Below are 16974 nucleotides of genomic sequence, written 5' to 3'. Positions count from 1 at the left end.
GGAAGCAACCTAAGTGCCCATCAACAGATGAATGGATAAAGAAGTTGTGGTATATATATACAATGGAATACTACTCAGCTGCAAAACAGAACAAAATCATTCCATTTGCAACAACATGGATGGACCTTGAGGGAATTATGTTAAGTGAAATAAGCCAGTTAGAGAAGGATAATCTCTGTATGACTCCACTCATATGAGGAATTTAAAAATGTGGACAAAGAGAATAGATTAGTGGCTACCAGGGGAAATGTGGGGTGGGGGGTGGGCACAAAGGGTGAAGTGGTGCACCTACAACACGACTGACAAACATTAATGTACAACTGAAATCACACAAGATTGTAACCTATCATTAACTCAATAAAAAAAAATTAAAAATGATGGACTTCTGGGTAGCTGTACATAGTGGTGGCTGTGTAGTAATTGACCTCCCCACATTTCCTCCCTAAATTTCATGGAACAGCTTCACAGCTACAAAATTCTACACAAACAATACCCTCAGCATTATTTGAAGACAGGGAAAACTGAAACTACAAAAAACTTTGAGTCAAAGGAGAAAAATTCACAAGCCCCAGGGTCATGATTGAGCACATTCCAGCTTCCAATCCTGCCCCATCACAGGCTTTGTGGTGAGCAAAGACAGACAGAAAACAGACGTGGGGCTTCAGTGAAGGCCACTTCAGGGACGGATAAAAGCATTGCAGGCAAATGGACACAAAATAGAGCTGGGATAGCTATCCTGATATCAGCAAGTGGAATTCAAGTCAAAAGCATTAAAAGTAACAAAAAAAGGATATTTTTAATGCTAATATCACAGTCGACAACAAAGATATAATACTTATAAATATTCATGCACCAAATATCACAGCAACCACCTTTATGAAATGAAAATTAAAGACATGAGGACACAGGTAGAACAGACTAATAATGGTAGACTTCGTATACCACTTTCAGGACAGGACAGAGCAAATGCACTGAAAAATAAGTAAGGAGACAGAAGATCTAAAATCTCAATCAGATTGAACTGGAAACCCTCACAGATACACGTACATTCTTCCCCGGTGCCCACAGCACACTCTAAAAACCGATCATAATTCAGGTCTGTCATTTCCATAAAGTTGAAAGACCACAAATAACACTCTGTCAGCACAATGCAATGAAACCAGAGTTTGCTAAGACAAACAAAACGACAGAAGGGCCATCCATGCAGAAGTTTTACAATCTCTTATTAAAGAACTGATAGGTGAAAGATGGCATGCATGTAAAGAAGTGGTAAGAGGAAAATTCATTGTACTAAATCCTTTTATCGATAAATACATTCCTTAAGTTCCTAGTTAAAAAAATAGAAAAATAACAACAAAGTAAGCTAAAAGAAAGCACAGGGAAGGAAATAATAAAGATAAAAGCAGAAATTAACATGGGAGAAACTAGTATAAAAGAGACCTAAATAATAAACACAGTTCTCTTCTTTTTGAGAAAATTTGCAAAATAGATAAACCACTAGCTAAGGTGATCAAAAAAAAAAATGAGAAGGCATAAATATACACAATAAGAAATGATAAGTGGAAAACAACCATTGAAATAGAAGAAATGTTTTAAAAACCCAAGAGACTGCCATGTAGAGTTACATGCAAATACATTTGAAAACCTAGATAAAATGGACAATTTTATAGGGAAACAGAGATTGCCAAAATTGATCCCGCTAAATTAGAAAGCGTTAACAGACCAGTATCCAGAGAAGAAATGGGGAAATTTATTTAAAAATTACCTTACAAAAAAGCACCAAATTCAGATGGCTTCCCAAGAGAATTCTAACAAATTTCAAAAACCAGGTAGTCTCAATGCTCTGTGAATTATTCTAGAGTATTGAAAAAACTTTAAGAAGCAAGTTTAACACTGATACCTAAATGAGAAAAAACAGTACAAAGAAAGAAAACTGTAGACCAGGATTACTCATGAATACAAAAATTCTAAAAGAAGCGTCAGAAGCAAACAGAATCCAACACCACATTAAGAAAATAATATACCATGATTAAGTGAGATTTACTCCAGGAATGCAAGGTTGGTTTTATATGAGGAAATTATTAGTATTATATTAATAATATCATTGATTTATATCATATTAATAAATCTAATAAAATAAATCATATTATCTCCATAGATGCTAAAAATGTCTTTGACAAAATTCAACACACATTTATGATAAAAAACATTTGAAAAAAATGGGCATTGAAGGATGCTTTCTTAACATGATAAGATATATGTACCTTAACCTTCAGGCTGATATCCTATGTAATGGAGTCACACTAGAAGCATTTCCACTACGATCAGGAGCAAGGCAAGGATGTCTACTCTTATCACTACTACTCAACACTGTGTGAGAGGTGTTAGTCAATGCGACTGATAAGTAAATCAGTTAGAGGCATAAGATTGAGTAAAGAAGTGAAACTGTATTTGCAGATGATATAATAGTATACCTGACAAACCCCAAAGACTCAATGATAAAATTAATTCAACCAATAAAATAATTCAGTGAAGTAGCAAGGTATAAAATTAACATGCAATAATATTTCATATACAAATACAAAATAAATAAAATACATAATGGTAGAGAAAATTCCATTTACACTAACAACAAAGAAGATTAAAAATTTAGGAATTCATTTAATAAGAAATGTGCAAAACCGATACGAAGAAAATTTTGAAAGCTTCGTAAAAGACACTTGAACAAATGAAAAGACATCCTGTGTTCCTGGGTAGGATGACTCAGCATTATCAAATGTTACTTCTCCCAGAGTTAATTTATAAATTCAATGTAATGCCAATAATAATGTCAACAAACTATTTTATAGATTAGTAAGTTACTACTAAAGTTCATATGGAAAAACAACCAACCAAGAATAGCCTGGAAAAAGAAAACACAAGGGAGACTAGCCCCACCAAACATTAAGACAAACCATAAAATCTGTATAATTAAAAGAAGATGGTGCTCAGGCATGAATAGACTAGTGGAATAGAATAGAAAGTCTATAATTAGATCCAAATACATATGGAAATCTATAGATGATAATAATGGCATCTCGTGGATTAGAGACTGAGTGGGAAAAAAAATGAAACCATACAAGCACTAGAAGAAACTACGGGTGGATTCCATATTAACCTTGGTGTAGGAAAAGTCTATTAAACTGCGACAAAATCCAGAGGCAATGAAAGAAAGATGGTAACTTTGACTACATAAAAATAAAAGTGTTACGTGATTAAAAACACATGATAATGTTACATATAACAACTGAAAAACTGGGAGAAAATATTTGCAACATATACCCCTGATAGAGAACTAAGATCCTTAATATACAAAGAACTCTTAACACTTGAGGGACAAAAAAAAAAGGCAGGGGAAACACAATGAGGGACAAAAAGAAAAACGGGGGAAAAGTCATGAGCGGACAATTCAGAACAAAGATATAAAAATTGTCCTCAAACTTATGAAAAAATGTTCAAACTTACTTGTAACTAGAGAAATGGGATTTACAACACAGATATCATTTTTCTCCTATTAGACTGGAAATAATTTTAAAAGATATGATGACAAATTTTGTTGGTGGGCGATGAGGAAACGTGCCTTCTCCTACATTGTTGGTGGGAATCTAAGTTGCTTCAACCTTCTAGAGAGAAATATGGCAAAATCTAACAAAACTACATATATGCATACCTTTTGACCCAATAACCCCACCTCTAGGAACCTACCCTGAAGATGCAACTCCAACAAAATGAAATACATATGTAAAGATTATTCTTTATGGCAATATTTATAATTGCAAAATATTGAGAATGGCTTAAATATCCATATATACGAGTGAATGGTTCAATAACCACCGTACATCCGCATGATGTACCATACAGTAGTACGCAGCCGTGCAAAAGAATGAGGAAGAGATCTCTGAATTGATGTGGAGCAACTTCCAGGACACACCGTTAAGCGACAACAGTAAAGTGCAAAAGAGTTCCTATTGTATGCTACCCTCCATGGAAATATGAAGGCGATAGAAGAAGATATACAGGTGTTTGCTCATTCATACAAAAGAAATAGAGGAAAGATAAACGTGAAACTCAAGAGAATGGCTGCCGACAAGGTGCGGGCGGGAAAGAGGTGGTGGGGATGGGGCCGAGGTAGAGGGATGAGCAGCACGTTGCACGTCTCTGATGTTATCTCCAAAATAACCACTGTGTTCTCCTTCAAATAAATTCCCTTTCATCTTTTTTTTTTTTGCTGTGGTTTTCAAAAAATGCAAATTGAACCTTATCTGTAGAATGGGAAACTTGCTTGGAAGGGGCTTCATTCTATTTTTCTTTTTTTCCAACACTGCATCTCGTAGCGCAGGTTGCTTTTCTCCGAAGGAACACCTATTTTTTTGACTGGCCATTCTGGCTGTAATGCATCATCATTAAGTTCTTCTCCTTTCTCTTTTCTTTGTTTGTGGAACTGGAGAACGGATTCATTTGGCTTTTCTTCCTAACTATTGTTTTTGGTCTGTCTTTCTAGCCACTGGTGTTGCCAATCTTGTCTCCTCGTCAGTCTTGGGCTTTTATGAAAGTGTTCAGTGTCCTGAAGCGAAAGTAACTTGTCTCTGGGCCCATTGGTGCTGTTCCAATATATTTCATTTTTGGGCTTTCCTGGGGCAGCACTATGTTTGTTCCTCAGTTGGAGGAAAGTCCAGGCAGATTTTCTGGAAGCCTTCCTGGGTTAGAACCTGATTAGTGCTGAGGGTGGCAGTTTTGGCTTCCACTCCTTCGTGAGCATGCTATCCGATTCTTGGAAAGTTCTTGCTGTTCTTCATGGAAAAGTGGTACACGTAAGCCCATTCACCACTGGCATCCTCCTCTTCCCTGAGATTGGTACTTTCCCACACATCTTCAGCATTCTCTTCCTTTTTCTCAATTCCGGAATGTCTGCTCCTGAGATGCAATCTTTAGCATCTAATTCTCCATATTCTTGCACTCTCGCTTCTGTTGAGGGCTCTGTAGCTTACCCTACAATTTCTTCTGCAACATCTGAGGATTTGGTGCTTGGAAGAGCTGAATCACAGTTGTAGCAGACCTCATCCCACTCTTATCTTTGGGGGTTATTTCCTCAGGACACAAGGGCTGCAGCCTGGCTCACTTCTCAGAAAACCCACACTGACAAACCCACCAACCCATCTGAGCACGGCTGGCATACTCGTGGGTGTCTCTTAATTTTTAAGCCAGTCAGAATTGGTTTCTGCTATTTGAAATCAAAAGAAAATTAACTGTAGTAATCAGAGCTGCATTTATAACTTGTAAGATTCCATTGTTGCTGCTTATGATTTGATATCTTTTAGTTCAAAGATTTGAAGTGTTAGTTATTAGTGCTTGCTTTTCAATGTTTGATTTCTTTGGAATTTAAGACTTTTGGTTTTGATTACATTGGTTGCCAATTTTTTCAGTGGTTTAGTAATAAACATTTATTCATTTACTTAAATGGGATTAATTTGGCTAGTTCACATAGATTAAAGTTTAATATCCAGATTGGCTAAATTTAGCTTCTTCCAGGAAATGAGAGTCTAGAATGGTTGTGATTGTGAGAAGTCATTTATTGAAATTAATCTTGGATTTGGTGAGCTGAGTGATATTCGCTAGTTCAGGGTTCTCAGTATCACAGAGGTTTTCCAACCAAAGGTTTAATAGAAATCCCTAATTTTAACACTGTGTAGGCATGAAACACCGAGGTTGAACCTCCAGGTTTGAGGTTAACAGTTTAAACAAAGTAATTCCAAAGGGAAAGTTTTTTTTTTTTTTACTAAATTCCTTGGTGACAAAAATGGGAACCATATTTGCAGCAACTAGGACAGTTACTGGCGAGCTATAATTTAAGGAAATCTGACTCGAGAGAGGGAGGGCTTGTGGAATCGCTCCTGCTGAGAGAAACATGTCCTGAGTCTTTCCTGGCTTGGCTTTTCTACTAACTAGCTGTGTGCCCTTGAGCAAATTAGCTTTTCAATGCTTCAGGTCTGTCAGCCATGAAACCGAGACGTTTATATTTTCTCTAACTCCCTCGTAGGATATATGAAAATCCACACTTGCCAAAAAATTAGATGAAGAAATGAGTATTTGTATTAAATAATTTTTATAAGAATATATCAAAAGAAATCTTTTATTTTTGGAGCTCCTAAGAAATGAACGTATATTCTTTATATGCTATTAATTATGTGATGGCATATGGAAATTAGCACGTAGGCATTCAATAAATGTTGAATGAATGAAAAAAGATGAAGAAGAATCTCTCAAACATTTAAAAGCTGCAGTCAGTTAAAGAATTTTAAGAAATGATGGTAAAGATAAGTCATAATACTATAAAATTCATTAAGAAAATATGACATATGATTTGGTTTAGACAAGTTTCAAGAACGTGTATGTTGGATAAAGTCAGATTCCTCTTTAGATCCACTGAGAATTTCACTGGACTTGGTGATTAAACAAACTTTTGAGCAAAAGAGAAATACGATTAATTATTTAGAATAAGTTATAAAGATTAAAACAGAACATAAGATATGGAACTCTTGTATTACAGTATGATAAAAAGGAATCATCAGGTTAATACATGGCGGTAGTTTCCAATGTACATTAGTCTGTTTTGTGAAAACAACCATTAAAAAAGAGAGACACTGAAAGTTGCCATTTTGTGCTGGCAGTACACTTCTTGTCTATTTTCTCAAAATCAAAAGCTCCATGCTGATTGATTTATCAAATCTGTAGAATGTTGACAGTGTAGAGAATGTATATACATCTCTTTTATCAGGTGGTTTGCTCTTCTGTCATTTCTTTTGTCTATATTTGTTCTTTCTAATCCTTTTCTCACTGTGAGACATTCCATGTGCCCTCACTCCCATGGGAACTTATTCTCCGGTCTTAGCTGGTTGGATGGGTGTACATAACTGACTCAAGGGCAGTGGGCTGAACAGATTAGTTGGGCCAATTAGAGTTCTTTGTTGTGAATTTAGAGTTCATGAAACTGAAGACTAAGTTGGTTGGTGTTGAGAACTACAGCCGGTCAGATGAAGAACCAGAGAGGTCCTGTAGCGTTGGAACTGATGCTGCCATAATACCCAACTGAAAGTGATGGGCAAAGATGCACTGGAAAGGAGAGGTACATGGGTGGACAGAGAGAGGGAGAGAGGGAGGAAGAAAGAGAGAGAGCCAGAGAGAAAATACTTTCAGCTCTCAGCCCCTGGTCTCTGTTCTCTTGAGGCCAGCTGCTTTGGTTCCTTTCCTTTGGTCTCTGTGGGATTCTTTTGTATTCTGCAATGTCATTATGGTCCTCATACTACCTCGAATGATCCTTTATTTCTTAGAATAACTTTAATTAAAATACTTCAGATTATCCTCCCTGAGGCTACTTTATGTGGTTAACATAGCATGATATTTAGAAAATTCATACTTCCATTATTCATAAACAACTTTGAATTCTTTAGAAGGAAAAGCAAATTTATCCATTCTGTACAACTGTTCATGGACCACACACATGCAAAGCTCTGTGATGGAGGCGGACTCACCCACTGTTAATCTGCCTGTGACATTTCCTCCAGAGTTGCATGCGTTTACAGTCACATTCTTAGCTGACTGCAGAAGCAGCGAGGAGTCCTGGAAAGGGATTTACAAAATTAGCCAAATACATGCTATTTAAAATGACTGTATCTTTATATTTGTGTATAAATTTAGGATTTATATAAAATAATTTCTCCATAGTCACAGATCCTGTGATCCCATAAATTTGTGGCTAAAATTATTTTTAAAAGTTGAATTATGTTATGTTAAGGGGTTAATGTATTAACTTTTTTTCATAAAATATAGTAATCTCACGGGTTTGTAGTGCTTGTGTCCACTGGGTACAATGTGTCAAGTCAGTTCTCCAGGGGAAGATCTCAAACAACCAAGTTTTAATCAGTGTTTTTCCTTTCCAAGGAATTAAAATTTCATTTATTATTTATGTCCAGGATACGATATATTTTAAGAAGATAAATCAGAGAATTAGTTCTTCTATAATAAATACCATGTTTCTAATTTTCAAAATGCAAAGGCTTCTCACAATTTCAAAATAGCTTTTAAAATTTGTTGGATGCCTATGTTTTTGAGCTTTTTGTTGGAAGATAAAGTAGCTTTATGAGCACGTAAGTGCTTTCTGCGGCATCATAATTCTGAGTGGATGGTTTTGTTTTCCAGAAGAGTGCTTGCTTTTATAGAAACAATTTTCTTCAGAAGGAATGCAGCAATTTGCCTGTTGGATTCAGGTGGGTTTACGGTTCACTCAGAGGGAACCAAATATCTTCCAAAGTTGAATAATGTAATTGTTCAAAAGGAAAGAAGTTTCAGGAACACTTTGGAACTCTAGCAGGTCAGAAATCCTCCAACTTGCTCTGTGGAAGCAGCTGAATCTATCAGCATCTCATATTTTATCCAATGATGTGACCTTAATACTTGTTTTTGCATTGTGAGAAAATAACTAGCATGATAATGAGTTAACAATTTACCAACAATTTTAGCACCCATCCTCTCATTTTATCCTCCACATTTTGAAGTAGGTACCATTACCCCTAATATAGAGATGAGGAAATTGAGTCCAAAGAGATTAAATTACAGCTCACTCAAAGTCACAGCTAGCAAGTGACAGTTCCATGATGGAACCCAGTCTTTAGATGCCAACTCTTTTTACCATTCTCCTGGAATGGGAGGACAGGGCACAGGTTAGACCTGTGAGGTCCACTCCCACGCATGGACAAAGCAAGCTATTCTGGTAACCACTCTGGTTGTCTGGTCCAATACTTACCCTCAAACCCTTTTCTTTTTCTGCCTTCTACTTCAGGAGTTGGAAAGGCTAATTGCTTTCTCAGCCTGCCTTGAAGCTGGGGGACCCAAGTGACATAATTCTGGTCAATGAGATGTAAGCCAACATCTGCTGAGGCTGGGGCTGGGGTTTCTAGGCAAGCTTTTCCTTTCCTGATGAAAGGGATGCAGGCACTGGCACTGCACATTTCCCCGGTCACATGCTTTGCATGTGGCCTAGAAGACATCTAGTGCACAGGAGAGACAGGAGGATGGCAAATATCTGGCTCCAAGGTTGCTGAGTGGTGAACTGATGCCGTAGCTACCCCTTCCAGCTTCTTGTTACGTGAGCATAAAAGTTCCTATTAGGTTGTGCCACTACTGAGGTAGACTTTCTGTTACTCACAGTATAAAGCAGAAATTGCCCTGTAAGAATATTAACAACAAAATGATCGAAACATTCCCCGTATTACTTAACAAAAGCTCTTGTATTGAATGGCACATGTTCTATAATCTACATTTTTGATAAAACAAGAACTTAAAACCATTAACAGGTGCATAAAAAATGTTTATTGTGGAGTAGAGGGGCATTATTTCCATTCTCTAGATGAGGCAGCTGAGATCTACAGCTTGTGAATGAATTTTCAGTTTTCGTAAGTAGCTAGTGATATCCTTTAGAAAAATTTTATGTCATTTATAGAATGTCAGTGAGGTAGAAAGAGAACATTTAATTTTTCCCTTCATCTGAATTGAATTCTGACTGTATTTATTGGATAAAAACAATGTATCATTCAACACTATATTTAGCCTTAGGAAGTAGATAGAAGAGCCACAGGACATGATAGCTTTTCTCCAGAGTGTGTGACCTAGATAAACAGCTGTGAGAGAGATGCATAAAAAGACCATTAACAACGTAAGGATGTGTTGGTAGGGCCCAAAGATAGATCACGACTGCCCTGAGCGTTCTCAACAATCCCCTGTGGCCACTTCATATGCCTGCATAATTAACTACTTCACATTTTAAACTAAGATGGGAATGGCAGAGGCTGATTTAGTCACTGAAGCAGGATGCCTATGTTAAGAATTCTGTTAGACAGTATGTAGACAATTATATTTACTGGCATAAAGTTATTCAAAATATTCCCTTACCATTCTTTGAATGTCGGTAGGATCCTTAGTGGTGTCTCCTCTACTATTTCTGATATTGGTCATTTGTGTCCTGTCTTCTTAATGATTAGTCTGGTTAGAGTTTGATCAATTTCTATTGATCTTATAAAAGAACCAACTTTTGGTTTCACGGTTTTTCTCTACTGTTTTCAGGATTTCTATTTTATTGATTTCTGCTTTTTATTCTTTCATTCCTTCTCTTACTTTTGGTTTAATTTGTTCTTTTTCTAGTTTCTCAAGGAGTACGCTGAGGTCGTTGATTTTCTTGTTTTCTAATATAGGCATTCTTACAAGTTTCTCTCTAAGCACTGCTTTAACTACATCCTCCCAAATTTCACATATTGGTTTTTTTCATTTTTATCCAGTTCAAAATACTCTCTAATTTCCCTTTTGATTTCTTATTTGACCCATGGATTATGTATGTGTTTTATTTAATTTCCAAATATTTGGAAAATTTTCAGATATTTCTGTTACTGTTTTCTTGTTAAATTCATTGTGGCTAGATAACATATGCTATGTGATTTGAATGCTTTTAAATTTATTGAGGTTTGTTTTATAGAACAAAATATGATCTTGATATATTCCTTGTGCATTTGAAAATAACTTGTCTTCTGTTTTAGCAGGGAGGGCTCTGTGAATGTTAATTAGATCAAGTAGGTTGATTGTGTTGTTCAAGTCTTCCTTATCCTTATTGATTTTCTATTTGTTCTATCAGCTATTGAGAGAGGGATGTTGAACTCTCTGACTATAAATGTGGATATTTCTATTTTTTTTCTTGCAATTCTATCAGTTTTTGCTGCATGTATCTCGAAGCTCAGATATTACGTTTATAAATATTTGGCTATGTAAATATTGATGAGTTTACTACTGTATCATTTGAAATGACCTTCTGTATCTCTGAGATCTTTATCTCTTTGCTCTGAAATCTGCTTTGTCTGTTATTATTATAGCCAATCCAACTTTCTTTTGATTAGTGTTAGTATTGTATATCTCTTTTTATCCTTTTACTTTTAACCTATTTGTGTCTTTATAATTAAGGTGAGTTTTTTGTAGGTGGCATATAGTTAGTCTCGCTTTTTCATTCAATATGACAATCTCTGCCTTCCAGTTGGAGTGTTTAGACTATTTGTATTTTATATGATTTTTGATATGGCTTGGTTTAAATCTATCAATTTGCTACTTGTTTTCTATTTATCCCATTTTCTCTTTGTTTCCTTTGTCTTCTTTCTTTCGGATTGAGTGAGTATAATTTATGATTTCATTTTATCTTCTTTGTTGACATGTTAGCTATACTTTGTGTGTGTGTGTTTACTTTAGGATTTATACTATACATCTTTAACTTATCACGGTCTGTCTTCAAGTAATCTTATGCCACTTCATGTATGCTGTAAGAACATTATAACAGTACTTTCATTTTTTCTCTCAGGGTCTTTGTTTAATTGTTGTCATATATTTTGCTTCTATCCTTGTTGTAGCCCCCAAAATACATTCTTATTATTTCTTCTTTGGTAGTCAACTATTTTCTAAAATGTTTAAAATTTAAAAATTACTATTTTCTGTTTACCCACATATTTCTAGTATTTATTCTTTTGTGAAGATCCAGATTTCCATCTGGCATCATGTTCACTTTGCATGAAGGACTTTCCTTAACATTTCCTGTAGTGCCAATCTGCTGAAGTACATTTTTTTTTTCAATTTTAGTAAGTCTGAAAAAAGATTTTATTTTGGCTTTGTTTTTGTAAGATATTTTTGCTAGGTATAGGATTCTAGGTTGGCTGGTTTTGGTTTTTGTTTTAGTACTTTATAGTTGGTGCTTTGCTGTCTGATTTGAATTGTTCCTGACTAGAAGTCTGCTGTCATCCTTTCCTCTGTTCTTTTATAGGTAATACGTCCTTTTCCTCTGGCTGCTTTGAAGATTTTCTCTTTATCTCTAGTTTTAAGCAATTTAATTATGATGTGGCTTGATGTAGTTTTCTTCTTGTTTCTTTTGTTTGGGGTTCAGTAAGCATGTTTGATATGTGGGTTGAAAGTTTTCATAACACTTTGAGAAAAGTCACACATTATTTTTTTCAAATAACATTTGTCCTCTCTTCTCTCTGCTGTCCTTTGGGGATTCCAATCACATGCATATAGGATGCCTTGACTTTGGCCCTCAGTTCACTGAGACTCTGTTAATTTTTTCCAGTCTTTTTTGTCTATGTTCCATTTTGATTAGGAGCTATTGCTACATCTTCAAATTCACTAATCTTTTCTTCTGTAGTGTCTAGTCTGTTGTTAATCTGTTAATCCCACAAATTAACTTTTTTTAAAAAAAATCCATGTGTTCAACTTTCTATCTCTAGAAGATTAATCTGTTTTTTTCCTGTTTTTCCCACTTTCATGTCTCTCCTTAATGTGCTCATGCCTTCCTTGATCTTTGTGCCCAGATGGAACATAGTTTTCTTGAGCTTCAGTCTGGGACACAGTAAGTCACTTGGAAAAGTATGATGCTGTCAAGGCTTCCTGTGAAGCTTTGTTAGATGAGACCAGCCCAGCATTCATTCTAGTGCTGATCTTGTGCCACTGCTGAGCCAATCCCCTTTGAGCATTCTACCCGATGCCCCATGACTTATGAAGTTTTCCCACTCTGGCTGGTGGAAATATGAGCTGTTCCCAAACGTCTGTGAACTCCAGGGATTGTTCCTTCTGTTCCTGTTGAGTGGTTATTTCCTCGGTCTCAGGTGGCTTCCTCACACACACAAGCACTGGTAACTATATACCTACAGACTCAGTGTGGGGGGTGGTAAAGGGAAAGTGAACTCTGTAACCTCTGGAGCTCTGTCAGTGTATGGCAGCTCCCTCCTCTATGATACTCTGCCTGTGAACTTTAGGTTGGCTGGTTTTTCCTGGATGCCCAACTCTGTCTCCTCAACTCAGGGTGTATGCTCACATCTTCATTGGCCCCCTCCCTCACTGTGGCCTTAGAAACTCTCTCCAGGCAGTGACCTGGGGCAATCCTAGGGCTCACCTCTTTTGTTTCCCTCTCTCACAGATAACTGCTCTGACTGCCATTGTCTAATATTTGAAAACTGCCCTAAGCCATTTGGGCTGCTATAACAAAATGCCAGAGACTGAGTGGCTTATAAACAGCAAACAGTTATTTCTCACAGTTCTGGAGGCTGGGAAGTCCAAGATCATGGTGTTGGCAGATTCGGTGTCTGGTGAGACTCATTTTCTGGCTCACAGAGGACATTTTCCAGCTGTAATCTCACATGGTGGAAGGGGCAAGGGAGCGCTCTCAGGGTTCTTTTATAAGAGCACTAATCTCATTCATAAGGGCTCCACCCTCAGGACCTAATCACATCCCCAATCACTTCCTCACCTCCTAATACTATCACCTTGGGGGGTAGGATTTCAACATATGAACATTCAGACCATAGCAAAAACCATTGTTTGATATAGTTTTTCAAATTTTCAGTTGTTTAATGAGAGTGGGTAAATCTATTCACTGTCATTTCTGCCCTCTAATACCTGTTTTGATTCATAATTTCTTGTTCTTTTAATGAAAACTACTCAAAAATAGCTTTATCTCATTGAGATTCTTAAGTGTGCTTTCCCAGTCATTTTCAGATGCATTATTTTTACTCAGTTGGAAGCTAATTCTCTTTTTTGTAGATTTTATTTGGTACTCTTCTTTTAGATGAAGTTTTCCTTTGTGGTTTGAAGTTTCAGTCTCAGTCTCCCTGTGTGGATGTATTTTAATTTCTGTGCTTACCCAGCCTGTCTAGAGGCTTTACTATTGTTCCCAGTCTGACCTCAGGGTCCCAGTCTCATAATGGTGGCTCAGGGCCACTGTCCTCAGTGATATTCCAGTCCTGGTCTGGCGTCTTTGGGGGTTCTTCCACACAGATATGCAGCTTTATTCAAGTTTGAGCAGTAGTTGCAACTATTTTCTGCCCTTGATTGCTGCCTCAGGCAATGGGCCTGACTGGAGTCCCAGTCATATAGATGACATTTTAATCTCTGTTCCTCCATGAGCTTTGATTGTAAACTGCCCCTGCCTCTTTTCAGGGTTGTCAACTTCGAAGACAATCATTTCCAGTAAAGCTTTATCACTGTATGTTTCTGTTTCATTTCATTCTTGACCAGGTCTGTATGTTTTTAAATACAACCTTCTTTTGTTTTTTCAGATGTGATTGCTTTGTGTTTGGGTTAATGGGCAGGGTGGATGGGTTTAAATCACAAACCCCAGGCACAGTGTTGACAGGAGCTCTTGTATTAATTTTGAAGGGGTACAGAGTAATCAGGTACCATGTCAGATTATGTTTATAATGAAGAAATTCTCTCAGCTCAGCAATATAAATAAATGATCTGTCAAATTCTGCAAATTCATAAGGTAATTTCTGTAATTTTATGGAAAATTACTTTCTAGACTCATCTTCGAAAAGGAAACATAACTAATACATCAGTGCATATAGAAATTACAAGGCATAATTTTGTTCAGGTATCCCTATTATTAGAAACCATATTAGTTACAAAATACTTTACAGCTCTGTTATCACATAATATTATTCCACATGTTTTCTTAATTTTATGTATTGATTGACATATCACATTAATGCATCATTGTGACATTTTAATATGTGATTATCTAAAATAATTTACATAATTTTGCTCCCTGGTTTTTTAAAAAACTACACAGTGGAGATGAAAAAGTCTGATAAGGTATAACTAAAAGTATTATTAGTTCAAGAACCTTAAATTTGCTACCATCTAATCACCTGATTTCAGTACCCAGGCTACTCTACCAGTCTCCTCTCTTCAGAAACACAGTAGGGGATCAGCCAATGACTCTGGGGGGAAAAACAGCTAAGTTCTAGTATTTGAATTGTTTGTTTACATCTGACTTCCTTTTTACAAAAGCTTGTGTTAATGTCCTATCTTCCCATACTATAGAGCTATTCAGTACAGTGAAATGCCATCATGACTAATGTAGTGTATTATCTGAATAAGCTCACAGGATCAGGCTCACACGTGTATCAATCAGCCTGTGATAGTCCCGGTCATTTGCCTGCTTACTGTGAGCTGAGATTCTACCCGAAGTAACTCGATAGTGCCTGTTAACTACCTATGCGCTTTGTCCTCTCTGGGATCTCTCCTCTGCAGTCAGTGTCTACGTGTCAGTCGCCTGCCCCCTGCCCGTATCATCTTGCAGTTGGTAGCAGAGCCTGGTGATTGCTCTGCCGTCTGATTTAGTCGTGTGCTGTCTCTCCTCACAGGACTGCGTGTTTCTCAGCCGTTGGCCTTTCGTTTCCTTTCTAATTGCCCTGGAGTAGCTGGTACAGCCTCTTTATGAAGGAGATACTGACATATCCTTTCAGGTCTAGAAATATGGGAGGAAAATGAAGAGTGTACTCTTCATACAACTGGTAAGTTATAGTTGATCAAGTTTAATATTTTATTTAGATAATATCAGCTCATCAGGAATCTAGCAAAATGTTTGTCTCTACTACAAAGTCCATAGCATCACATAAGGAAAAATAAAACATATTACAAAGAAAGTTTATCTATATTTTATGCTTGGCTCTACTTATTACAAATTCCATGGAGGTAAATGAATTGATAATATTGAGGTAGATTTACTTTTAAAGTCACACAATTATTTAATGATGATGCTTAATCTATTTATGGAGAATCCTACAAGACCAGAATGTATAATTAGTATAATTAGTGCAGAACATACTACTATGGGACTAATTTCTTTCTAAGCTTCTCAGATAATTTTAAATGCCTTGAAATAAGAATATCTAAATTACTTGCACTAATGGAAATAAGCTTAGATTTTTTTAAATTTTTTTAAGACTGGCACCTGAGCTAACAACTGTTGCCCATCTTCTTTTTTTTCCTTCTTCTTCTTCTCCCCAAAGCTCCCCAGTACATAGTTGTATATTCTAGTTGTGGGTCCTTCTGATTGTGCTACGTGGGACACCACCTCAGCATGGCTTGATGTGCGGTGCCATGTCCGTGCCCAGGATCCGAAAGGGTGAAATGCTGGGCTGCCAAAGCACAGCGCGCAAACTTAACCACTTGGCCATGGGCTGGTCCCTCAATCGTTTTTGATGAAGCTTTTAATTACCAAACCTTTATTATAATCTAAATTACTGAGGCCACCAAATTCAGATCTGAAGCACACGAAAGTGGACACTTTAGAACGTAATATCAGAAATAAGTTCCCTAACATCATAGCCAAGCTTTCTATAAAGAGTATATCATAAATATGTGCGCATGTATACATTCTAAGAACTCTCCTCTGAAATGTATTGAATTTCTGTGTTTAAGCATTATTTATTCTTCATAAAACACAAATTATTTAAATGTTTCTTCATTTACTTACCACTCTAGAGTGTATTTCTTTGGCATACAATGAGAATAAAAATTCTGATTCTCCTTCCAGGCGAAGTCCATCTTTCATAACACGCAAGTGACCCATTCCTGTCTGTTAAAAACATAGGACAATAGGGATTTTGTTATTGCTTTCTTTTCCATTTCATTTCAACTTAAATTACATATGCATTTTCATAGATTTCCTATTGGTACTTTTCTGTTCTCTTAAATGTTTTATTTAAAACTTTACTTGTTTTTATGTTTTAATATTCAATATTTTCTTAAGCCTTGTGTAAATACAAAGGACTGTTTAGGAAACACATACGCGATTTAAAGAATCACTTTACAATAAATACCCAAGAGCCCACCACCATGTAAGAAAAAGAATCTTACTGTTACTCATTAAATATTGTTCTTATTAAGATGCAGTAAAATGGACTCTTTTGAGGTGTACAGTTCTCTGAGTTTTAACACATGTAACCACCAACACAATCAGGATATAGAAGAGTTCCATCACCATTACCCCCTAAATACCCCAAATACCTTTTTAAGGCTTCAAGTGTATCATGTGGGTTCACAATGTGGCAAATATTTATTGGGCATTTCTTA

General features: G+C 36.4%; 1 protein-coding gene across 2 annotated transcripts in view; it reads right to left on the bottom strand.

Moving 5' to 3' along the window:
* SGCG (sarcoglycan gamma) overlaps positions 1–16974 on the bottom strand; it is a 149730-nt gene that overhangs the window by 39520 nt on the left and 93236 nt on the right. For both annotated transcript variants that reach the window (XM_014731968.3, XM_001489821.6), the window contains exons 3-4: positions 16376–16477; positions 7569–7656 (exon numbers count right to left, since the gene is read on the bottom strand). In XM_014731968.3, coding sequence (XP_014587454.1) covers positions 7569–7656; positions 16376–16477 — 190 coding nt within the window. The remainder of the gene's footprint in view (positions 1–7568; positions 7657–16375; positions 16478–16974) is intronic.

This window comes from Equus caballus, chromosome 17 (genome assembly GCF_041296265.1).
Source record: "Equus caballus isolate H_3958 breed thoroughbred chromosome 17, TB-T2T, whole genome shotgun sequence".
In the NCBI taxonomy this organism is placed as follows: Eukaryota; Metazoa; Chordata; class Mammalia; order Perissodactyla; family Equidae; genus Equus; species Equus caballus.
Note: the sequence above shows the minus strand (reverse complement) of the source record. Positions and strands in the feature narration are given on the sequence as shown.